A 26,146-nucleotide genomic window follows, 5' to 3' on the forward strand; every position below is an offset into this window, starting at 1 on the left:
AGGGCTGCTCAAGCCTCACCTGCTCTAAAGGAGGAAGGGAAAAGCAGCAGCAACAGCACCAGGTACAGACACACAGACAGTGGGCAGAGCCTCTTTATTCTGTACCAGCTGCTCTCTGAGCACCCACCAGGCTCAGGATGTGTCCATGGTTTGCACGGTCTCATCCACCACCTCGAGCTCCAGGTGTGCCACATGCTCTGTGAGAACAGCAGTTGTTCCTTTTTCACACTTGTACCTACCAAACCTAGTAAAGAAATGGGGAAAAGTTAGTCTTGAAGATGGTACAGAGGAAAACTTGCATTTAAAATTTTATAACTGATCAGCTTTAGACATTTCCTGTAAAAGTCCAAAGTAAAGAGGCTGTGCTTACTGCAAAATCTGTACTGACTGCAATAACTGACAGAGTTTCAGATAAACCAGCACTGCAGGAAACTGCTCACAAAAACACTGCCACATAACTGAAGGGGTTGTTATTGAAATCAGTGGGCTCTCAAAGTGGGGAGGGACATTTGTGCTAAAAACCAAAGAACAAGAATTTACTTATTTTGCAACTCTACAATCATTCCACCAATGTATTTGCCTCAGTTCAGCTGCTGCTACAGCCGCTCCTTTGCACTGTGCAGTTCAAAGCTCTACAGCCAGGGAACACTGACAGAACTGGCATTACTGCAAACAGGCCCTGCCAGGCGGAGCAGGGACCCCACAGGAGCTCCAGCCCCACTCACCTGTCCCCCTTCCTGTTGGCCACGTCGAAGGGCCGCAGGAAGTCCAGCTTGCTCTTGCTGATGACGCAGATGTCGATGTTGCTGCCCGAGCCCAGGTCGTTGTAGATGCCGGCGGCGATGGCGTCCCGCACCAGCTGCTTGGCCTCCTCCTCCTGGGAAGGGAAAAGCTGTCACTGCCCCCGTGCTGCCTTTTCCCAGGACTCTGAGTCCCTGTGCCTGTGGAGGCTGAGCTTGGAACAATAGATGATACACCAACCCTCCACTCACCCGCACTGCAGTCAAAATGCTGAGATTGCTACGTTTGTAACACTGAAGTGAAACACAAGAGGAACTTTTGCTACATAATGGATCTAACTAAGACACAGTTACCAGTTAAAAGGAACCCCTGTGCAACAGTGCCCATATTACACAACAGCAGTCGGGAGTATCTAAGAAACATTTTAAACTAATCAAAATACCCATTAGACTATTACAGCAGATCTGTAAGATCACATTCCCCCCTCAGCAGTACCACATGGCTGGTGCTGCTGTGGAGGCCTGGGGAGCACTGATGGGGCTGGCAGCCTCTCCAGCAGCACTGGCTCCCCCTGCAGCTCCCGGGCAGGGCTGGGGCTATTCCAAACCAGCAAAGTACCACACTCAGCTCAGGGCCATCAGCAACCATCTGACATGGCCTCAGCTCCTGCTGTAACCTTTCTTGATGTATCATTTTAAATTGTGTCAAAGGACATGTTCTCGCTGCCAGAGCCCCTCAGCCCAGCCCTGCACCCTTCCCATGGCACCACAGGCCTTGGAGAGCCCTGCCCAGCAAGGGGACATCCTGCACCCTCAGCTCCACTGAGCCTGTGCCCATCACCTGGCCAAGGGGTCAGAATGCAAGGAAAACATATAAATATGTATATGGACATATGCACACACCATATACATACACAAATCTTTTCAGTGGCCTAGAAAGTACAAACCACAGAATGTGGACCCCTTACTTTCTCTCAAAGGTGTGTTACTTGAAAACTAGAGCTGCCTATTCCAGTACACAAACAGTAAGGCTGGCACACATCCACGGACACACAGGTGTGGACTCATCTCCAGGTTGTGCAGCAGTGGCTGCTCAGCTCACCCAGCAGATCCTGCTGGAATGCTGAGGCTGCCAGGCTCCCTCCTCACTGCTTTGCTGCTATTTCACACCTTGGAATAATCTTCTGCCACCAGACACCAGGAACAAGAGATGAGGTCAACGCTGAATTTGATAAATGCACCAGCTGTGAAAATGCCTCATTTTCACAGCCAGTGTGTGCCAGCAGCAGTGCCAGGGGCTGCAGTGCCAGGGGCCTCAGCCCTGACTGCAGCTGCTCCAGCCCCGAGTGTGGCTCAAGGAGCCCAGACCTCCTGCCTGCCCTGCACTCCCTGCTGCCCCTCTGGACAGTGGCAATGGCAGCATTCCTGTGCCAACAGCCATGGCAGCAGGGCACAGCCTCCACCAAACTACAGAAACAGTAGCGATTCTTACTTCACTCCCAGTCTCACAACTATTACTCTTCATAAAAAATAATAAATTGAATTATGCTTCCTACCGAGCTGACTAGGACAATACAGCCACGCTGCAAAAATAATTCCTGTACCTTTCCTTCAGTGTTTTGGGCAATAAAATCCTGATAAGCAAGTAATTCTTCACTTAACTGACATAAGACTGTCAATAATTTGTTGCAGACAAAGGTTATTTTAGTACTATAGTGAAATAAACCAAAGAAGTATGTGTAGGTCTAAGAACTAAGTGGTAGCAAAAGCAGAGTAATTTTAAGCTATATGAGGGTTAGGTGTAAGAAAAGCAGCTTAGGAAAACTACAGCAGATAGGTGGAGTTTGGTCCACTCCTCCTTTTAATTGCATCCTTTTAAGTCAACACTGCAAACCTCACAGACTCCTCTAATTTAAATCTGATTTGCTTGAAAAATGAACTCTATCATATTATCAAAATAGTTCAAAAAATACCTAATAAAGTGCAGTTGGAAGAGCTGAGCTGTAACTGCACTGAGGCAGGCACTGCACAGAGAGCCCAGGCTGTAACCTCAGCTCCTTCACTGACACAGTGCAGCTCAGGCTGTGAACATGGAATAATTGTCATTAGAAAACCCTGCCTCAGTGCTGCTTCCTGCTCCTCTTCTGACAATTTACAAAGCTGAACAGAAGAGCCACAAGAAAAACCCCAAGTATTCCTTACAGAGATCCTGCACGGAGTTCAGCAAGGACTGCTACTTACAGTCACAAAATAAGGGGTTAGCAGGAAAGTGCTGACACAGTCTCAAGTCCAGGGCCCTCAATGAGTCACTATAATAATTAATCTTAAAAAACCCTAAAAGTTCAGAGTATATAAAAGGAGCACTTCATGCTTTATGGTTGCAAAGACCAAGCTAACTGGGAATATCCTCCTCTGGGGCCCCCAGCGCTCCTTAAATGAGATTACAGCCGAGTGATGGAGTGCACGGCGAGGCCGCGGTGACAAGCAGCACTTTATGGGGTGATCTGTCTGTCCCCGTCCCAGAGCCCACGATGTGTCCCCTGGCTCCAATGTGCAGCTCCATTTACCCGCGCCTGACAAACGGCAGCGCTGCCGTGGTCAGCACGGAGCTGGGGGACAGCTTCATTACACTGACCACGGCCCTGCAGGGCCTGCCTGAGGAGCAGGGCAGCAAAGGCTAAAATAAATAACTCAGCACGGAAGGCTCATCTGAAACGCCGTTTGATAAATTATTTATAACGCAGACAATTGTCTGCATTTAATATTGGCGCTACTGGTAGCATCTTTAAAAGATGATTTATGTGTTGTAATGCCATTAAGCTTTATATGGGCCCACTGCTGGCTATAAAGTCTGCTGAGATTTAGAGAATGAGTTTTAAACTGTCACTGCAACATCACAGTAGATAGAGGCTGTATTAAATCTTTACTTTAAACCTGTTATCTGGAGAGTTGCAGTTTGCAGACACTCAGAGCTGATGGATTGCCTCTCACAGCTGCTGTGCCACGAGTCCCAAACAGCACCAAGGAGCAACTTTTACACATTATTCTTGTATATGACTTGGATCAACTTTCTCTGCTCACTTGAGCAATTTCCAAATTTCAAGTGCTACTGAAGGAAAAAAGAGACTTTCCTACAGGAGATGAGACTACTTCTACATTGTATTAATACTGTCTTCACTAATAACCTGTAAACAGGTTTATCATCATGCTCTAGCAGCAAAGGGAGCAGCTGGAATGGCTTTGTGAACACCATTTCCTCACATTTTGTAACTTCACAAGCAAGTTAAACAGGAGATGATTTTTCCAGATTTTAAAATTTTAGAAATTCCTGATTTTTTTTTTCTCTTACAAAAATAAAATTAATCCTTTCTGCAGGTCATCAGGATGCTGTTAGAGATGCAATACATTGTGCAGTTTTCCAAAGCAATTCTTAGAAAGATTTGAAATGCAATGCACAATCAGTACAATATCAACATAAACAAGTTTTTTTGTAAGAATAAACAAATGCAAATACTTACCATAGTAGTCTTTTACAACGAGATTTTTTCAAATACTATCACATAAAAAGTTGATATTACTTAAAATGAGAATCCCCAAGACTTATGTGTGAAGCGAAGAAAAAAAATCAGAAGCTTCAGGAAGGACAATGGCAACAAAAAATAAATCAATAAAGGAGTGTTGGGAATTTGGGGGTAGAAAGCAAAACCTCTTGAAGGACATAAGCACCTAGAGCAGCATAATTAGAGTCTGGAAGAGAATCAGCAGTGTATGGGGAGTGAGGGGCTGGGGTGGAGATCAGTCTGTACCTGCAAGAGATGATGAAGTCTGCTCTAAGTCCAAAGAGAACAAACCTGAGAAGCAAAGGACTTTCTGTTTCTGGTAAGGGGAGGCTGGAAGGCTCCAGCAGCAAGAACAGATTTGGTTTGGCTGTCAGGAAAGGGGCTGCTATGTGTCCTTCAAACCACTCAGGTTTAACAAGTCTCCCCCCACCAAAAAAGAGCATTTCCAGTCCTGCCTTAGAATAAGGAATGACCAAGAATAAGGAACTTGTCTCTTTTAATTTTTTTTTTTAATTAGACCTATGTGTTTTATGTTTGGATTCATTGTGACTGAAGTGTCAGTAAATGCTTATTTTTCTAACCATCTTCTGCTAAGAACTTTCAAATAAACTGCTCAGTGGTCCCTGGTAATTATTCTCAGAGATAACAGTTTTTTCCTGTTCTGAGGAAGCTGCCTGTGAGCGCAGGCTCATCCCCACCCCCTCTCTGATATCATACACCACCAGTATAATAAACCACGTTAATATTTCATACCAGGGTGAAATATGCTGGAGTATCAATTCAACATCTGCTGTCTTTAGGGTACTGGCGTCCCGCAGAGACACTTTCAATTTGTAATTGAGTTCTATACTGAATTAATCAGCAGTTTATCTTTTTTAGTAAAATAATGTCTTCCCCACTAACCTGGATTTACATTAACAATTTATGCCAAATTACCTGCCAAGACAAGAAACTTATATGATTCGGAACTACTATTCAATAACATTAGTTGCTGTATGTCATTCCCTACACGGGGATTAGCACAATCCATATTTCCGATGGCACAGAATTAAATTACAAGCTCTTCTCACAACTATGGGATTTCTTTTAACACTATTCCCATTCTCTGAACTAAGAATGATTACAAAAACTCATTCAATCCATCACTTAGTAAAGTTCATGGGATTTTAGGGAACCGATTCTCAAAATTGGAACTGGCTTAACAGCACCAGAGCTGCAAATCCTGCCAGGCTGCAGCTCCTCCTCTGGCCCCTCTGTGCTGCTCTGCAGTAACACACCAACCCTCAGCCACCCAGATATGCAAACCCTGCAAAACACTATGGTTAAAGTTACTTTATCTTACTGTATATAAAAAAAATAATATCAAGCAATAACATGTCTGGCTTCAAATAAAGCAAACTCTGCCCATCAGACCACTGCTTTACCTCTGACAAAAGGATGGAAGGGGATGAAGGTCAATGTTTTATTTGGAAAAGAAGCCTTGGGCCCTCTGGTAATATATCCTTCCTAACACACCAAAATGCTCCATAAAGGCCAGGCTGGCTCCCTCCTCCTCCTCCTCCCTGCTCCCTCCCAGCAATTGCCCTCAGCCCCGCCGGCCTCGCCGCGGGAGCAGCGCTCGGGCTGCGTGCCATGTGAAATATCTTCCAGGACATTTTGCCTGTGTTCTGCAGTTATGGGAGATATACAAACTGGAACAATTTAAACTGGAACACCTGCTCCTGAGAAATGCATCAAAAATAATTACCTGTCCTCCCCCTACCCTGTGCAGTGAAATGATCCCTTAACACAGAGCCCTGCTTCTGGCCAGCTTGTCTACATTATTACGGACAAAGTTTAACTGTTACTTTCATAAAGGTGAAGAAATTGTTGCTCTTTGACATGCAGCAAGGCCCAATTTAAACAAAGGTAACATTTATTTCCCTTGATACAGTCTGCAATCAGCAAACTGGAAGGCAGCACTGCTGGGTATCTCTGGGATCTCAGACTGGTGCTGCCGGCAGTGTCCCCCTGACTTCAGCACACAAACCAGGCTTTCATTCCTTCAGAAAGCACCCCACAAAACACCTCTCCTGCAATCCCACCATGCCAGGCATACCTAGCTGGCATATTCCAAATCAGCCCAGATTTCCTGTTTAACACTAGTTCCACAAAGGAAATCGATCCACGGCGCAGTTCTGTGAAAGATGATGAAAACAGTACAAACTGTCCAACGTGTCAGGCAGAAACCAGGCTGCCACGGGATAATTGTGATCTAACCTAACAATAAGAAACAGGTATGATAAGCCTTTATTTTCTGGCTGACTGTATGCACTAAGACCTGATATTTACCCATGGAAATCCCTGTCTCCAGGAGACACGAACACAGCTATGTCAGGAAAGCTGAAAACTGCAGTGCCACAAGCTCTGGCAGCAAGGAGTGAAGATATGCCACTAACAGCCTCAGTTGCTGTCACTGGATAATGAAATACACAGGCACAGAAACACAAAGTCCTGATTTTTGCTCACCAAGTCAGATTTCGTCTCATCTCCCCCCCCCATTTACTTAATTCCGTGTTTGACACCCACAGGGGTTCAAGTATCTCAGGCAGGCTCTCCAGCCTAACTCCCATAGTCTGGCTTGATCTCCATTGTCTGCTGCCAGAGTGGAGCCCACAAACCTCGCAGCAAGTGGTGACTGTCCTGCAGAGTCATTAAAGCAGCAGTGGCAGCTGCGGGATCGGCGCGGCTGCCACACCTGAGCCCAGAGCTGATCACCATCGCTAATGAACCGGGCTCATCTGCAGCCTGTCACCGCTCCCTCCCTGTCACACAGCACCAGGGCCACGGAGACAACTACTGCTGCACATCAGAGACTTGTGACAGAGCCCAAAAATAGCTCAGCATTGTTGTCACTAGTTCATAAACAAAAATAATTCTACCACATTGAGGGACAGGAAATGTAGGAAATGTGAGCACAGGAACATTTGAAGGATCTGTGTGTCAGCTGCTTAAAAATGGAAGAAAGTTACATGTTTTCATATTTTGTGCCTGATGCATTTTTTTACTGAAATTAGAGGTGCACAGCAAAAGCTGCATTAGGCTACTTTCCATTTTGATACTGCAAAGATCCCAGAGCACATGGAGCATCCTGAGGAAAGCTCTCTGTTCCTCAGCTACTTCACTTATGGCTTAGGGGCTACTCAGAAGTGCCTCAAAAACCTCTCCTCCCAAACGTGCCCACCAAACTGCTCACCAGATGGCTCCCAGCCCATGCAGATCCCACCCAAACAGGTGAGCCAAAGCCCCCACTGCAGGCGGGTCACTGAGGCACACCAGGGGACAGCCAGCTGCAGCTTTTGGGACAGCACAGCTGCTGCAGCACCAAGAGGTCTGTGCTCCATGTGGAACACCCTCAGAACAGTCCTCTCTTACTCATCTTTCTTACCCTCCAGGGTATTTTTGTTTTTATTCAGCACCACTTGATTTCCTGCCACACTTAAGAAATAGTCGAAATGACTGTAAGTATAATCTCACACCTTTGTGGTGATCTATCCTAGAAATAAATATCTGTCAGACTGTCTCCTATCTCCTGTCTTCCACCTGTTATTCTCCTAACTTGCTACTCCAAGATTTACTTTCTTTTCTTTGCAAAAGTTCTGTTTTCTGAGGCTTCTGATTCTCTTCCTTTTGGACCCTCTTTTTATTAAACCTGGTTGTTTTGATGAAATACAGAAAAGAAATGAACTTACAAGCAACCTTTCCTTGCTTAAACAAGAAGTCTACAACATAGCCCCACTGAGCATCAAGTAATTCTACAAACAAAATGCTTCTACTTTTCAAACACCAGAAATCAAATAGCAGAAGAAAATATATCCCCCTCCCCATCTCCTGAGGAATTCAACCACCACAGATAAATGCAGAATTCCAGCATTTAATACTGTACACTTTTTTCCCCAGCTCACAATGCTTTCCATATCCACTGACTCAAAGTATTTCTTTGCTATTGTTTAACACCAGAAGGCACAAATGCATTTACAAAATGACTGTAAGGTTTAAAACCAGTGGTGAGTCTATTGGAAGAAAAATTGGCTCCAATGAAAGATCTAAGCTGGAAACACTCCATTAGATGTGCTGTTCTTCCACTTATGTTTTTTAAAGCAGATCTATAGCTGCCCACATGACAGATTAATATTGTTCCACAGTAGTTAGGTGCTTGGCATTACATTTTTGAAGCATCTAGAGGCCTTCAGGGCTGAAAGTGTTCCCATCCTCAGCGATCTATAATGGTTCCTCCAGAGGCCAGCCCTCCTTCCCCACAAACAAACCCTGCCTCCATAAATCAGGCTCGCGAGTGGCACTCGGGGACGTCACCATCCATCTCCAGAGCTCCCCTGAAGGACAGGGGGGAAAGATCCTCTCCCAGCACTGCAGCCAGGGAAGGACCATCACAGCTGGCACTGACAAAGCATGTGCTACTGAAATCTGAAGACACACTAAGTCTATGGAAAAAAACACATCCTGCTGGTGTTAGCATGCCTCAGGCACTGGGAGAAGCTTCAGCAACTCATCTTCAAAAGGCAGAGAGCCAGGGCTCTAGAAACCTGCAAAAATTGGCTAAGCCTGCAGTCTTTTTTTATTTTATTATTTTTTTTATTTTTTTTAGTTGAGCATCTTCAAAGTCTATGATTCTAACTGTAGGGCACAGCAGCTGCCACTGCAGATTTGATCCTCTCAGCTTTTGGCAGCTCTCAACTTGAAATTCTAGCAAAAGAATTTTTCAAGTTGCTATTATTGCCTGTCATGGATTTATAAATATTGTGCACTATCTGCTGTGGCATGGCTCTCCTGGGACACCAGTGCATGCCAAAAGCATAACAGAATGAAAAACAGTTCCTATTCTTCAAATAAATGCTAATTTTTTTTTAACTGTGCTCACACGATGCATTTGGTGATCAGCTTCAATAGTACAGAATATATATCAGAGGCAAAAAAGCTGATTGTCTTTTCCAGTAGTATTCAGCTGCTACTTTCATTAAGCTTGTTTAATTACATTCCAGATGCTAATTTGCAAGTTGATACCAGAGGGTGCAGGACAGTTTGCCTTTGAATCATTTTTCTGTGATGTGATGGTCTTGAAGCACACCACTACCCTCCAGTAGCCCTAGCAAGCTATTCTGACAATTAGTGCAAAAGAAAGGAGCATTGATCTTGACAGAAAAAAATAATAATTTTCTACCAATTTTATTAAATGAATCTCCAGCAATTTTATCTTCATTGCCATTTTGTAGCCAGTTTTATGTAAAATATGCATAGCATATTTCATATTTAATTTGGATTCATATCAATAGAAATATTTGTTATTTTATTAATTAATTGAAAAAAAAATCCCACATCTGACTTGGAATGTAAATACAAACTCACAGCCATAACAGAATATGAGGAAGTGTTTGAGTACCATTGAACTTTACCATATAAAACTTTGCTGGTTTGGTTAATACAATTCCTGAACTGTTATTAGATAACAGATTACGCAGGAAAACCAAAGGAAGGGTTAAGGTGCATGCAAGTCTCAAAGATCTAAATATCTATTTCAACAAATTGGTAGGCTGCATTTCTACAGGCTTGTTATAAGTGACTATCTGCTGCCACTTATGGTTGTGTGTGAAGACAGTTTAATGAGGATGACCTTTCTAAATAGGAAAATTTAGAGATTTACAGGTTTTTGGTGCCTTTTTTGGTTGCTCTAACACAAGAAATGACTTAAAATCTAAGCTTGAAAGCTAGCTGAGAATAAATGAAAACTTTAGTTGCACAGCACAGCTCTTTGCCATTTGTATCTTGGAAAGAGGAGTGCTGTGCTGGAGCTGCTGCTCCCAGGGACTGCAGTCCGTGTTTGCAGCGGATGGCACACATGCCAAGTGCACAGTCACACAGGAGGCTGCACAAGGAGACTCTCATTGCTGCAGCAGCACGAGGGCAGAGGGAAAAACAGAGCCTTCCTCTCTGTCTTGTGGCTCTGTCGGCCATCTGGTGTGAGGATCCTTCCCAGAGCCACCTGGGAGCCCACTAAACATACTCCAGTATTTCTGATACCAATTGTAAATACACTGCAGGCCAGAAGTCCAGCATCTTCACATGCTGCCCAAATCACAGCAATCCTGATCCCACTGTTGTCCCTAACTTTGCACACCTACAACTCTTGCTTAGGTACTGACAGGAGGTGCCAGGGATAACTGGAGAACTGCTTTATACTAATGCTGAAGCAATTAACTAATGGCAAACTTCTCAAAACAAGGTGGGGCAGCTGACTGCTTTTTTAAACACCTGCTGGAATTGCACATTGTGATTTGTCAGGAGATGTACAGGAGATCATCTCACATTTTAAACTTCATTTACCAGCTTTGTAGAGAAGAACTGAGGATTTATAGGACCATCACTGACCCACATCAGCTGCATTACAAAAATGAGGAGCATCTGAAGACTTTTAGATGCATTCTCTTTTCAAGACTGAGAGAGATGGATAGAAGGACAGAAAAACAAAAATATTGACTGTGCAAGGGCTGGTAAATTGCTGAAGTAAACTATAACCAGTAAGCTGTATGTTTTTAAAGCCTTCACATACATTCAAATCACACATTCTCCCATATATATATACAGCTTCTTGCAAATTTATTTATTTTACCCGCCAATTTTTACAGCTTTGCAGAAAGCTGACATTAGTACATTTTAAGTGCAGCAACACCAGAGCATATTTACCTAATTTTAACAGTTTTAAACCTCCTATATTCTTATGGTGACGAGGACTGCTGAGAGAAGAAAGGCTGAGGTTCAAAAAGCCAGGACTTACCTCCATGTCGGGTTTGTATTTATCTTCAAATACCGCCATGGCCGCAAGCGATCCAGAACCTGTGGGACAACACCAGGACAGCCCTTCAGCCAGTGCATTCAGGTTTGGCACTTTTTTAGAGAAAAATACACTGCATCTCATCAGCACAAACAAACCAAGCCCAGCACAGCTTCCTCTGCACGGTACAGTGTGTACACTGTGAGAACCCGATTCAATCCTGGGGCTCAGCTCTGGGCACAGACTCAGCACAGGCCCATGCTGACTGCCTTTCCTCCTCACCATCCTCAACATAAGGTACAAAAGTGGGGTTAGAAACAGAGACTCAGGGGAATGCCACGGTTTGCAGTCCCCACTCCTCCATCCCTCCTGCCCCTCTTGGAGGGCTGCAGGAGAGAGGAGATGGCTCCAAGGCTGGGGATGAGCAGCCCAGCAGTGGGACAGGGCAGGGGCTGCTGCCACCAGCACATTTCCCCTGCAGTTAAACAGTTAATTGTGCTCCTGCTCTGTGCCATTATTTTTACAATAATGAGCAATAACAGCTGAACAAAGTGGCAGAGTTTAACGTTCCTCTGCAGAAAGGACCAAGTACAAGTGCAGTGATGGAACAGGAGCCATCTCTGCCCAAAGCACCGTGACTGCAAGGTTATAAATGTGCTTTTTGTCACATTTATACACAAAAAGCAGGATGGTACTATTTGAAACTGTAAACTTGCTTTGTTCAGAAAGAGTGAGCCTTCAGGAAGATTTTCTTGTCTGTCGGTGGCCCTACCCATATTTCAGAGAGCACTACTTTTGGGGAGTGAATAAAGTTACCTGCAATTTTTTACTCCAATTAGAAGATTTTTTGGCATTTATTACTTTTTAACTTGTTTTGCATAGTGCTATCTGTTTAGCTGGGTCACAGAGAAAGCCATATTTCCTATTTAAAATGATTTGTGTATATCGCTTGACCACCTCAATGGTTTAGTGAAAGCAAAAGGCAGCGATTAAACAGTTTCAAATGAGGTGTCCTGCTGATTTTATCAAGTCTGCTGAATGTATAATGAAAAAGGAGAAGCTGACAGTGACACTGTTGAGAAAATACAGACTACCTTAGCTGAACCATTTAAGGAGGTCCAATTATAGATCAAATTTAAAGGGTTGAAACAGCAGATTTACAGACACAAATCAATGAACATGGTAATCCTGATGAATATGACAGATATTCCTGTTACAGAATATTGCTGTGGTTGAGGATCATTACCTTTACAGTACCAAATACATCACATCTAAAAGCAGTAGGACACTCTAAGTATGCACTTGTATTGCAGGCAATGACTATTCATTTACACCTTGGAGCAATACACAACTCCATTTTTTAAATGCTGAAACTGAGAATAAAGAAGATTTTAAAGCAACTAATAGCAAAACTGAACTGCTGATGCAAACAGCTGATATCACAGAACAAATCACAAATAAAAGGAATTTTACTGACCCTTCAAACAAGGTCAAAATAAAGCATGTGCCAAAACAAATAAAGGAACCTGAACAATAAAACAATAATTCTTCTGGAATTATACAGGAATATTTCTAATGAGAGGGAAAAAAAATCTGGGCTATGGTCTCAAACCAAGCCCAAACATTCTTGCTATTCCCAAATGAAGGCCGACCATGAGCTGAGTGGGAAGCCTCAAAGCTGGAAACAACCCTGTTCTTGGGGAAAGGTTTACAAAATCAGAGTACAAAGACGAGAAAAAGTGCAAAAAAAGAAAACTCAAAATGTAATATCTGACCAAAATTACTACATTAGCTATTTACTTGGGGAAAAGTGATCTTAATTTCTTAAAACTTCTAGTGACAAATAAATAATTATTGACAAAACAATTGCATACACGGCTCATGCTGAATTCCTCCAGCTCCTTTTAAGAAGTTCCCAAAAGAACTATGGACAGGAAATCAGTAACTTAGAGACAAGAAACAGAAAAATGAAAAAGGCTGGCGGAATTTTGTGTTACAGTACATGAAATCCTTTATACATAAAGAATTACACTTAATTATTTATCTCACTATGTTGCCGAGACACAAATAAATGCCAAATCTACTATCAACCTTAAATAAATAAATCCAGACAGTCCTATAATGTAAATTTTCAAAGAGTTGTTTAAAGTCTTAACTTAATTAAACCTACATGGAGACATTTACATCTGAAAACCAAGATCCTAAGGAGGTTCTAGCAGAACAGGAAGCTGGAACAGCTGAATAGACTTGCTTCATTTTTTCTCTGGTGCTTATAAATCCTAAAGAAGCTTACATTTCAAATTTCCCTCAGCAAAAGCCTCCCAGCACAGCCAAGCATCCCTGTCCCACCCCACTGGCCTTCCAAAGAGCCCCACAATGTTCCAGCCTCTCCAGCTGCCTCCTGAAAGCTGCATTGTGACAGGAGAGCAGGCAATAAAACTGGGAACTTAAGTAAACATTGCAAGCACGGTTTTCTTATTGCAGCTCCTATAAAAACACAGAAAACTTGGATATTAAGGGTCTATGGAGAACTTGTTTGTGTGTGGGGAAACAGCTGCTCTCTTGTCCGTGCACTCAGTGGCCACCAATAATTCATTTTTAACAAGCATGCTTTGCCTTTATGCAGAAACAAGCTTCACAATTCCCAAACATAAAGTCTGGAGAAGGATAAAATCCAAACACAGCAAAACACCATCCATTAACTTGGGATGGATTCCCCACCTCATACACACGGTGAGCCACTACCAGGTCACATTCAGCAGCAGCTCAACCCCAAATCCATTAAAACGTCCAGGAAAGCTGTGTGATAATGTGTAAAGGATAATTAGCAAAGTCATAATTTATTTGTATTATATAGCACTCAGGAAGAAATCCATTCAGATCTTTAAAATCCACTATCTTCTAAGAATGCTTACACTTAACATCAAGTAAAAAATGCCATCTCAATTCCAAAGAATTTACTTTGCATATATTTGCAGTAAGCTACACTTCAGAACCAAATATTCAGGAAGCATTAATCTAATACCTACATACATAAAAATATTGACTGCAAACAAATTCTACAGAACTACAGAAGCTGAACTACTCCGAGGCAAATGCTTCTCAGTATGAACCAGGTAAGTTAGGAAACGATAAGAGAATTTACTGTTCTCTTTTTTAAGTAACACTGGTGCTTTCCTGATTTTTGCCAACCAAGGTGTTAAATTTTCTGCATGCAACTCTAATAAAATGACTGTAAAAATTCCATCTGGTCTTCACTCAACCAGTTGTGCCACTTCAGTACTGATTTTAAGTGAAAGATAATTATTGATACATAGCAAAGTGCAGCTCACAATAATTTTCACTGTGAATCAGAACTGCAGGAACTTTTCTAAAGCAGATGCACTGGATCTTTTCAGCAGAACCTTCACTGAAGACAAGTTCTCATTGCCAGGTACAGTCCCTCTCCTCACCCAAGGACCTGTTTGCTGCCACACCAGAGGATGAGCTGAGCTTGGAGAGCAACATTGAGCACTTGCTCATCCATCACTGCCAAGGCTCCCTGACAGGGCATTTATTCACAGGCACTCATTGTTATTCAATTTGCTGCTCATCCCAGGTAAGAATTCCATGATCTCGGCAGCCCCTTGGACCAGGATCATTTTTCAGCTGGCTCCTGGCTGGGGGCTGGCTCCCAGCAGTGGGAGTTCTTGCTCTGCAGCACGACACTGCCACTGCAATGAAGAGCTGATTTATGAATATGAAGCACCACTGGCACCAGGGGAGCAGCTCCGGCCACCAGAGACTCCTGAGCACTCCGCCTGCTTCCGAAAGCTCAACTACACACTTCAAGTGCTTTAATTTTATGCATGCATTTCATTATAAGCCTTGGCCAGAAGCTTTCCTAGACAAGCCAAGCAATCAGACAATCTTGCATCGTTTGCTGAAATCCAATTTTGTCCTTTGTCAGCATAAACAGTTTAATTTGATGTTCTCGCTCCTGAGTAAGCACTGTGTACCCTTTAAATCTCTCCTGCAAGGCGGGACACCACTGTCCATCCAGACAGACTGGCACACCAGAATAAAACTCAACTTCTCAACCACCTTTCCTAGTTAATTTCCAGAAGTTAATTGGCCATACACACCTTCCCTGATTTAATAAACCGCCTTTTGAACATTTGGGATAAAATACCCCCAAAAACCAGTAGATTAGTCTAAGTAAGACTGAAATACATTTCCAACTATTATCTTAAATTTGACTTTTCATAGTTTTTCTGCTGTCTCGATTCTATCTTTCACCTATATGCATTACCTAATTTTTTATTAGAGCACCAGGGGTGGGAAGGTGAAGGACCCTGATGCTGAGAGGGGCTTTGTCTGACAGCGTGGCCGAAAAGAACCACACACACCTGGTACTGCCCGCAGCAAACTGAAGTTTAAGCTAAACGGAACTGAACCCTCTGATATTCTACGGCCCCCTCGTTTGAACTTAAGCCTGCTACTGTGCTATTTTTGTGGAGGGAAAGAGGAGCTGCCAGCATTTCCTGACAGGCCGCGATGTAAAGCTTTTAAAACTGAGGCAGGAAAGCCAGCATGTGCGGAGAGCAGAGCGGTTCCCACAGCCCGGTTCGGCCCGGTTCCATAGCCCCCTTTGGCCCGGTTCCCTGCAGCCCCATGGCCCCGTTCGGCCCTGTTCCGCGGCCCCACAGCCCCGTTCTGCCCCGTTCGGGCCGGTTCCGCAGCCCCATAGCCCCGTTCGGGCCGGTTCCCTGCAGCCCCATGTCCCCGTTCGGGCCGGTTCCATAGCCCCGTTCTGCCCCGCTCGGGCCGGTTCCCTGCAGCCCCATGTCCCCGTTCGGGCCGGTTCCGCGGTTCCATGGCCCCGCTCGGGCCGGTTCCGCGGACCCACAGCCCCGCTCGGGCCGGTTCCGCGGTTCCATGGCCCCGCTCGGGCCGGTTCCGCGGTTCCATGGCCCCGCTCGGGCCGGTTCCGCGGTTCCATGGCCCCGCTCGGGCCGGTTCCGCGGTTCCATGGCCCCGCTCGGGCCGGTTCCGCGGTTCCATGGCCCCGCTCGGGCCGGTTCCGCGGTTCCATGTCCCCGCTCGGGCCGGTTCCGCGGTTCCATGTCCCCGCTCGGGCCGGTTCCGCGGTTCCACGGCCCCGCTCGGGCCGGTTCCGCGGTTCCAGGGCCCCGCTCGGGCCGGTTCCGCGGTTCCACGGCCCCGCTCGGGCCGGTTCCGCGGTTCCATGGCCCCGCTCGGGCCGGTTCCGCAGCCCCACAGCCCTCACGGCCCCCGATGACGTCACGCGGCAGGCCCGCCGTGCCCGGCCCGCCGGCGCCACCCAGCGGCCGCCGCAGCGCCCAGCCCAGCCCGGCCCGGCCCGGCGCTGACTGCGGGCGTTCATCAGCCCGGCCTCGCTACACCGCCACCCGCGAGAACAGGAACCTCCGCCGCCTCCTGAGCAGCTCTTCTAGCCAAAGATGCCAGCCAGAAACAGAAAATATTAATGAGAATCCATAAATGTGTATTTCCCCACCACAGAAGCAGCTCAAAAGCTGCACCAGGCACAGGCTGATTTGCTAATCTAAAACAGTTGGTTTTCAGATTAGCTCTCTGATATATTTATTTGAACTTTTCCTTACACTTCCATGGCTCTATCAAACACAAGCTTCCTTTTAAAATAACCCAAGTCTTCCAAACAATACACAAGTTCCCCAAGTGAATTTGTACACGCCACGAGTTGGGACAACCTGCAAATCAAGTTTCTTAGGAATTTTTTTGTTTCTCTCAGCAAGATTTTGGGAATCCCACAATTCTTGTGCTTTAAGGTGTGGAACACACAGAGCAACATTCCCAATATCAGTTTCCTGGCAGCTGAGCTTTACCCTAGCCCACGTATGTGAGGCAACAGAACAGTGCACCTGCCTTATAAACCCAGGCACAACTCTATCTTTGTGGTCTGATGCCCACCCAGCTCCCAGCACACAAAGGGCTCTAAGTGAAAGCCCTGTAGGTACCAGTGCGAGGCATTCCGTGCCCTGGCCCCGGAGCAGCACTCACCCATGGTGACGTAGGGCAGCTTGTCGGTGGATCCGTGGGGGTGGATGCTGTACAGGTGGGGGCCCGTCACGTCCACGCCCCCCAGCACCAGCGCGGCCCCGATGTAGCCCTGGTACCTGGGAGCAAGGTTTGTCTGTGAGTCTGGGGCTGCTCAACACCATACAGGGCTTGGGAACTGCTCCCCAGCCAGCGGGTGCAGCCCTGCACTGAACAGGCTGCGTTCACCAGCTGGCAGCAATAGAGTGAGAAATGTACTAAAATATGGCTTATTTCAGGGTCCAGCAGACTTTCTGAGGCAGTGATTCTATTGCAAACCACTCCCAGCTTTATAAGCTTGCACATTACTCTGTTACTGGTATAGCCTTCTCACCACAAGGATACACAGCAGTTTTCATGGGTGGGATTATGTATTAAACTAATACCCTTCTACTTTTGTTGTGTGATTGCTGCATAATTCTGTAAAACACCACAGACTCCATTTCTCTTCCATCTCAGTTAACAAGCCCAAGAAGCAAAGGGCAATTATGAAAGAAGTCCTGAAGTTATGACGGTGAAGCAGGCTGAGATAGGACACTCCTTAAGCATTATTTGGTGGTTCTACCAGCACAGGGGATGAACAAGAAACCCCCCAGTTACCTGAAGAGCATCTGCTTGAGCATTCTGTTGGCAGTGACCACTCGTGGGAGCCGGCCCGTGGACAGGGAGTGCAGCTCCAGGTTGGAGGAGATCAGCTGAGTGGTCATCTCGGTGTCTGCAGCTGTGCCCGCACCGCAGCAGCTGAGGAACGTCATCAGCAAGTGAGGAAAAGGAGACAGAAACCTCCATGCTTCAGGCAACAAGCAGAAACTTTCTCATTGTAAAATTGAGGGAATTAAGTTCACACACAGAGAGTGTGAAACAAGAGAGCCCACTTAAGTGTAAATGGAATGCCATAAACCCCGAAGCTTTGCTAATAAAACATCATTTTGAAACAGAGCTTAGAATTTGCTCTTAGTAAAGAACAACGCTAAAAGCCCCAGTACCAACAATACGCAATAACGTACCCAATAAACAATTTACTACCCAACAAAGCACTGTAACACTTACTAGATATTAGGGGAAATGAAGTGTATTTTGGAACAGTTCTTGTCAGCAACAACCATCCCCTCAGTTGCTCTCGTATCCGCTCCGAGGACGACGCCATCCTGCAGGAAGGGAGAATTATTCCCCAGGCCGCGACCTCCTCCGGGGAAGCTCGGGGGCCGGGATGGGGCCGGGATGGAGCGGGCCGGGTCGGTACGGGCCGGGCACACCGGGGCTGACTCAGCAGCGCGGAGCCGCCGCCGCGGGCCCGGCCCGGCCTCGCCGCCGCCCGCCTTACCTTGAAGATGACGCCGGCGATGGTGGTGCCGGTCTTGCGCGGCGCGGGCACCCGCAGCCCCTTCTGGGCGAGCTCGGCCTCCAGCAGCGAGTTCCTGCAACACAGCGGGCGGTGGGGCCGGGCGGAACGGTGCCGCCTCCGCCGCCCGGCCCGGCCCGGCCCTGCCCCGCGCTCCCCCGGCCCCGTGCCGCTCCCCCCCGCCGGCCCCGCGGTCCCCTCCCGGCCCCGTGCCGCTCCCCCCCGCCGGCCCCGCGGTCCCCTCCCGGCCCCGTGCCGCTCCCGGCCTCACCGAGCGCAGTTGTCGAAGCTGAAGCCGCCGGCGGGCGCGCGCAGCACCGACACGGCCGCCATGTTCCGCCGGGCACGGGAGGGGGGGCGCGCGAGCGCTTCCGGGGCAGCGAAATGGCGGCGGGGCCGCGCGCTGAGGGGCGGGGCCTGGCGGGGCCGCGCGCTGAGGGGCGGGGCAGAGATGGGCGGGGCCTGACAGGGCGGGGCAGAGATGGGCGGGGCCGGGCGGGGCAGAGATGGGCGGGGCCGGGCGGGGCACGAAACGGACCCAAAACCGTCCCGAAACCGACCCAAAACAGACCCCAAGCCGACCCCAAGCCGACGTGCTGGCAATGGAATGGTTCTGTGGCAAAAAAACCCAACCAGCCAAACAAAAAACCAAACAAAAAACCATTTTCAAAATTGCAGGAGTTTAGCTGTATGTCGCTAAAATTAATTTAGTGCTTTCTGAATAAACTACATCCAGTGTCCAGTTTAACTTTTCCTCCGGTGTCCCGAACCATTAAAGGAATGCTCAGATGTATCCACAGAGAGCAGAACTTCTGGAACATCTGCAGAAAGAATGCGCAAAAAGCAAGGCAGAGTGAGATTTTTCCAAAGTTCACACACATTTGCTTTCTAGATATTACAAGTGTCTGAAATTAAAAACCTCATTGATTAAAAAAATAAAGTGCCGTTTGTTCAAAATATTAAATATTAATTATTTGACACCCTTTCTCTTGCAGGAAAAGGAGCCCAGGGTCCCCTGTGTCAAACCAGACCTGCATGTCTGCACTGTCCCTCCTAATTATTGAAAAATTAGTGTTGTCCATCAGGGTGTTCTCCAGATGAACAACAAAAACGGGATGGGTGGGCAAAGCTACTGGGCAATGTCTACTTTTCCCTCCAATGCTCAAAAACACTTGCCAATGGGAGAGAACAAAAACGGGGAAGAAATCCAAACCCCAGTGGCAGTCTTGCAGAAAAAAGCCACCAGACCAGGCAGGACCATCCTTCAAGTAAACACCCAGAGAAACTGTGCTCTGCACGCTCTTCTCCCCTCCTTTCAGCCCTTGGGTAACTGAAATCCCATGTTCTTGTGCACCAGTAAAGCTGGGAAACTGTCTGAGAGACAGAATATCCTGCTGCCAGATGCTCTTTTTTCATTCTAACACAGTTGTTTTTCTCTTCACTTGATAAAGTTAAAATAAACAGTCTCTGGGGTGAATTACAGGCATCAAAATTGGATTGGCACGTAAACTGTGGAGCAGTTGGTGGTGGGGAGTCTGGGGAAAAGGAAACAGCAGGTTTTAGCTAGAGGGGACAACAGCTTTATTTCCCTTTTGGTCCTTGACAACCAAGCAGATGTCCCACAATTATTGCCTTACCTTCCAGAGGCAGAGAGCCTCTCCCACCCTGCAGGTACGCAGGGCTGGCCCTTTGCAGACGTGCAGGTGCCTCTCCTCCCTGCTCCAGAGGTGCCCTGTGCTCCACCAGCCCCATCTACTGCAGGGAAACGCCTGCCTCAGGGGCTCACACAGCCCTGTCTCTCCCCTGCTGCCTGGGATGCCTGTTTCCAGTGCCACTGATGGAGATACAACTGATGGTGTGAAGGATAAAATCTCTGATCGTCTGCCGTGGGCTTTCCCACACCTGCTGTATTTGTATAGCAAAGTATTGTACACAGCAATGCTGGTGTGGCTGCAGACAGCAGTGTCTGCTGGTGTCCTCCAGAGCCCCTTGGTGTCCCCGAGGCCATGGAGGGTGACAGGAGGCGTCCCTGGGCACCCCCTCGTGCAGGGCTGGAGGATGCTGCTGTTCTGACAAGCTGGGCAAGTTCAAAAGTCCATAAGAAGAATAAACACTGGGACGGAGAGTGCCAGGTCCAATTAATTGTTAATGCTCTGATCCCATCTCTAAAAAAGTGCTGGTTATACATCTGGGAACACTCAGAGGGCTGCACACCTCAGAGCTCACCTCAACTTGCTGCAGTGAACTGCACCCAAGCCTGAAAAATGCAAAATTTTCCCTTTATATTTTTTTTAAAGCAGTCCTGAAATCTGTTTCTAGCCTTAACAAAGCTGCAATCCAGGTTTGTCATCCTACAAGACATCTGACAGGGAAGTTAAATAGCGCCCCAGACACGTTTTTTAGAACTTGCTTGGGATGGGAGAATGTTTGGTGCTATCTCAGCAGGTGCTGAGCTCTGTCTGTGTGTCATGTACAGACTCCCAGGTATTTTGGTGCCTGCACCGACACCTGCCTGCTCTCCCACTTTTGTGTTCAGTGCTTTCTCAAAGTGTGAATGACAAATGGCATCTTGAGTTCTTGGACCTTTTGAAGACACGTTGGGTAACTTGGAACGTTGAACAGGATCTTCAGTATGGTTCTCCTCCACGAAGCTTGCACCTGCTCTTGCAGTGTGAGAGGCAAACACGCTGTTGCAGGGTGACTGCAGGAAATCACCAGCAGTTTTTTGCTCTCTAGAATGAAGGAGTTGGAAAAGCCAAGTCTTACAGGGTGAGGCTGGCCTCTGCACCACCAGCCCTGCCCAGGACAGGTTTTCATTAGAGCTGGTCAGAGGCAAAGCAAACTGGCCAGGAGGGAGAGCCCTGGTGGTGCTCCTGGCCCTCACCAGGCTGTGCCTGGTGCCCATGCCAGCACACTCCTGGCTGGTGTGTGCTCCTGACCCCCAAACAGCAGCTCCTGCAATGTCCCAAGGTGAACTTGTGTCAGGAGTGCAGCCAGGCAGGGAGAGAAGGGCTGAACCGGAGAATGAATGCACCATGTGTCTCTCCTGCTCCAAACCGCTCCAATTTCAAACATCTCGCCTCAACAACGATCTGTTAACGAGCTGCAAGCCAAGGATCTGTCAGGAGAATTTCAATACAATTCTGACAGCATCAGAACTAGACAGACTCAAACTTTACCAACCTGTGGTTAAACCAAAGCTAATGGAGCGAGTGTTTGCCCAGGCAGGACAGAAGGTGAGCTTACTGGGATCCTCTTCATTGCAACTGAAACTCCCAAAAGCAGATTTATTTGACATGTTTAAATTCCTTAGAGGAAATGGAGTGTTGATTTGAGTCCAAGAGGATGCCCTCATTACTCTGAAACGGAAAGAAGAGGTTGGAGCAGACAAGAGGTGAGATGTGGAGGAACCTGCACAGAGCTCCTGAAGAGCCATTTTCTGAATGGGATCAGGTTCTGGCAGGGGTGTAGATGTGAGAGCAGACTGTCTCCCTCCATGGGACAGGATGTCAGCAAAAGGCACCTGAGGGGGGATTCCCAGTGCAGGTTGGGAATGCACACCTGAGTTATCTGAGCTCCAAAGCTGTGGAGACCCCGGGCTCAGCTGGACACAACGTGCTTCCCCTTGCTCAGCATCTGTGCTCCTGTAAAGTGGTGTGGAACCGCTCCTGCCAGTTGTTTGTAGACCCTCCTGCCTGGTGGCTGGCGTGATGAAAGCCAGCAGAGATGGTTTCTCTGCGCCAGGCTCCTGCAGAGGAGGCCGGGCCATCTGCTGACTGGTCTGTTGTGTTTCTGGTGGCTGCAGCTCTGCTGCTGTGCAACAGCCACGGATGGAAAGCTTTAGCCTTTCATGTGAAAAACGGGAAAGACAGATGCAATCTGGGGCTGATATTGCTCTTGTATGTTTTCTCTCATCTCTCAGGAGCTCTCTTGCTGCTGCCTTTCCTCACTCTGAGCACCAGACTCCCCTTTTTACTCGATAAAGCAGGCACAGCCACTGTCCCCAAGTCCAGATCCCTGCTGAGGGTGTTCCTCAGGGCCTCCAGAGGACAGGAACATCTCCCCACGATGGCTCAGCCTGTGCACATTGACACCTCACAGAAATGACTGTTTGCAGAGGTTTTCCTAGCTGTCATTCCAGGTTCAAAGAGATGCACAGTGGGTGTCTGGTTAAACCAGCAAACCCCCTTCATTAGAAAAGTATGGAAAAAAGGTATCAGAAAGATTTAGGGTTTCAAAGAGAATCAGAACCAAATGCCCTGTCTTGCTGGTAGGAGGATGGGAGATTTAGGAGTAGCTAGCTTGAGGAAAAAAGCAACACCTAAAAGATGAGTAATACAGGCAACTCCTGTTTTTTCCATGAAGTTTCTGGGCTACACAGATTTGTAAATGATGGCACTAAAAAAGCAGCCCGAGCTCCCTGAAAGGCTCTGGAATATCAGCAGCTGATGTCCCACAGAGCAGGGACACAATTGGGTCTGTTCCTCCAGACAATACACCTGTCACTGGGAACAGAGAGCTGGCAATTAACGGGGAGGCTCTGTGCTGAGCTTTCATCCCACACAATGGCAAGGGCCTGCAAGAGTGAGATTAAGGCTGGCATGTCCACATGAGATTGCTGAAACAAACCTCGCTGAGACTTGGGGGCATTTGAGAAGCAAAAACAGGAAAATAAAACCCTGGTTAAATCTAACTCTACAAACAAGTTAGAAAGCAAAATAGCACTGGAATAGGACCCTTTGCACTAGAAATGTGAGTCTGGGGTTGCAGAGGAAACCTTCTTCTCAGCTGAGATGTCAGTGTACCACAGGAGATGAAACCAAGGCAGGTTCTGCACTCAAGGGCTGCAGAGTTCTGGCAGCTCTGCATTGCTCAGCCAGGACCAGGAATGAGCAGCAGCCTCCACAGACAAGATTTTTTACCTAATTAATGCAAGTTCCACACTGGGGACTCCATACCTCGCACTCTGAATGTTTAAAGGTCTCCCAAATGAGTGACCCTACAAGGGCCCTGAAAGCAAAGCAGCTGCAAGGCTCTGACACAAGTGGTGTGTGACACAGGTAGTGTGTGACACACGTGGTGTGTGACACAGGCAGTGTATGACACAGGTAGTGTGTGACACAAGTGGTGTGTGACACAGGTAGTGTGTGACACACGTGCTGTGTGACACACGTGCTGTGTGACACAAGCAGTGTGTGACACAAGTGGTGTGTGACACAGGTAGTGTGTGACACACGTGGTGTGTGACACAGGTAGTGTGTGACACACGTGGTGTGTGACACACGTGGTGTGTGACACAGGCAGTGTGTGACACAAGTGGTGTCAGTGGCTGCTTGTGACCAGCCCTGAGCCTGGAGGGAGCAGCTCTTAGAAAGGAACTCATTTGCTCAGCAAGTCTCAAACATTTTTTTCTCCTGGTGCAGGTGCTCTTCCATCACACAGCAATCAGGAAAGCCAGAGGAAAATTAGGAAAACCTTTTCCTTGCTATCAGCTCCACGTGCCCAGGGTGTAAGCTGGGACTGAGGAGAGCTGTTCATGTTCTGTGTGAGGAGGTGGCTGCTACAAGCAGGCTCTTGAGACCTCCATGGGCCACTCTGTCCCCCTGGGGAGATATTGCTCTGCCTGTGACCTGTGCCCTCTCCCCTCAGCTTCCTGGGGGCACATCCATCACCTGCCAGGCTCTGGATGGGAAGCCTGTAGCATCAGGAGTTTGGGCAACCCTGATGTGACAGACCTGAAAGGAGAAGGGGAGAGGAAACTGAGACAAATAGACAAATAATGGCATTGCAAAAGATGTGTGTGTCTGGCCATAAAATCACATCAGTGCAGACCTGCAGTGTGCAGGGTGAGGAACTCCTTGGGTCCCTGAAGAAAGCTGTGGATGGGAAATGGCAGCTGCCATGCCAGGTCCCAGCTGGGCTCTTGATGGCTGCTCCGTGGCCAGTCAGAGGTGGCTGTGCAGGCACTGACCTGTTTGCTGGGCAGGGGAGTGTGGGGCCAGGGGCTGACCTGTGCCTGTGTCCAGAGGGGCTGGGGGAGCTGGCTGGGCTTTTCCCGGCACTGCTTGACCCATGTGAGGGTGGCAGCGTGTGTAAGAGCCTGCTTGGAGTGCTAGAGATGGGATCTCCTGCCCTGAGGGCTCCCTGGCAGCAGGAGCTGTGCCATGGCCTGAGCACTGCAGTGCGGGGTTAATTGCTCCCTGAGTGCTGATGAATCTCCTTTTGTGGAGAACCCGCAGCAGCAGCTTGTGAAACATTCAGATGTGTGAAAGGGTAAAATAATCGTGATATGGCAGTGGTGTGACACACTCACAGTGCTGGGGAGGGAGGTAAGTCTGCACCTCTTCTAGTGGTGCCTCCTGAGTCAGCCCTTGGGAAACCCTGCCTGGGGTCAGGACTGGTGCTGATGAAAGTTTGGGTGACACTAAACTGAGTGAGGAGGAGTTGGGTTAGAGAGAGTGTCAGTTCTGAGCAGCAAACAGCAGGACAAAAAGAGACTGGAGGAGAATAACATGTACATCTGGGCCAGAGGAATGCTGTTTTGAGGGATAACTCTGCAAGGGACAGATTTGCACACGACTGAGTGATCTCTGACACGCTCTGTGCTTTGTTCCATTTCTCAGTGCATCTTGCTCAGACACATGGCTTCTACTCCATTTGGCAAATATTTGATTTATAAAGATTAACATGTTGCTTGCCCATGTGCTGGGAAGGGTTGTGTGAATGATGTGCCTTGAGGGTGGCAGCTCAGGGTTTACTCACTGCTAAGGAAACACCCCCTAAAATGCACCTGAGCTGATTTTTTAAATTGACTGAGTGTAAACAGAACTGCAACCTCTCCCAAACCAAGCTAACCCAGAGTGACAGCATCGCCCAAAAGGCACAAAACAACTTGCCCTTTGCTCAGCTGCTTGTTAGAGAGATTTACCAGCATTAAAAGTGCGTTGGGATTTTGCCATCCAACCATCCCAAGGTTGTATGTCTGCTTGCCAAGGTCTTCATGTGCAGGACAGACACCTCTTAGCTCCAGGAACTCTGTCATCTCTGGTTTATGTTCAGATGTATGAATGGAGGTGATTCCAGAAGCTGAGCTGCCCTAAGGAGACAGCTGACTGCCTTTGTGGGAATCAGTGCTGGTACAGGGAGGAGCTGCCAGCACTGATGGCAAGGGATCAAACAGCTGGCAGTGCCCACGTGGGCACAGAAATCATCTGGGGATCCAGGAGGTCCAAAGGATCCACACTCCCTGGGCTGTGCTCTCTGGGGCCTTTCCAGTGTGATTTTGGGTGAAGCCAATGAGATGCCAACTGTTGGTTCCCACTGGCTGGCTGTGACCTTTCCTTTGAAATGCCAGTGGTGCTTTCTTGCCAGGGTGTCCAGAGCCATCCTTGATGCCAGCCAAAGCATCAAGTCTTATTTGAAAGTCCAGGGTATACTTATGGAAATTAGTTTATGTTTAACTCCAGGTAACTGGTGTAGGTGAGATTGGAAACCTGGGGGGCATTCAGTGATCACAGCAAACTTCCCTTCACCTCCCTGCATGTGCACAGAGGAAGGATTATTTGAATATACAGAGAAGAGTGAGGCTGAGGGCTTGATC

General features: G+C 47.5%; 1 protein-coding gene across 1 annotated transcript; it reads right to left on the reverse strand.

The window, feature by feature from the left end:
• Positions 1-75: 75 nt before the first annotated feature.
• PSMB7 (proteasome 20S subunit beta 7) lies at positions 76-18,924 on the reverse strand. The gene is made up of 8 exons (XM_058037897.1): positions 18,818-18,924; positions 18,529-18,622; positions 18,255-18,352; positions 17,805-17,945; positions 17,169-17,284; positions 11,130-11,188; positions 726-877; positions 76-244 (listed from the first exon to the last, which is right to left on the reverse strand). Exons 1-8 carry the CDS (start codon positions 18,877-18,879, stop codon positions 133-135), a joined length of 834 nt encoding a protein of 277 aa, XP_057893880.1. The 5' UTR covers positions 18,880-18,924; the 3' UTR covers positions 76-132.
• Between the last annotated feature and the right edge of the window lie 7,222 nt (positions 18,925-26,146).

This window comes from Melospiza georgiana, chromosome 20 (genome assembly GCF_028018845.1).
Source record: "Melospiza georgiana isolate bMelGeo1 chromosome 20, bMelGeo1.pri, whole genome shotgun sequence".
Taxonomy (NCBI): domain Eukaryota; kingdom Metazoa; phylum Chordata; class Aves; order Passeriformes; family Passerellidae; genus Melospiza; species Melospiza georgiana.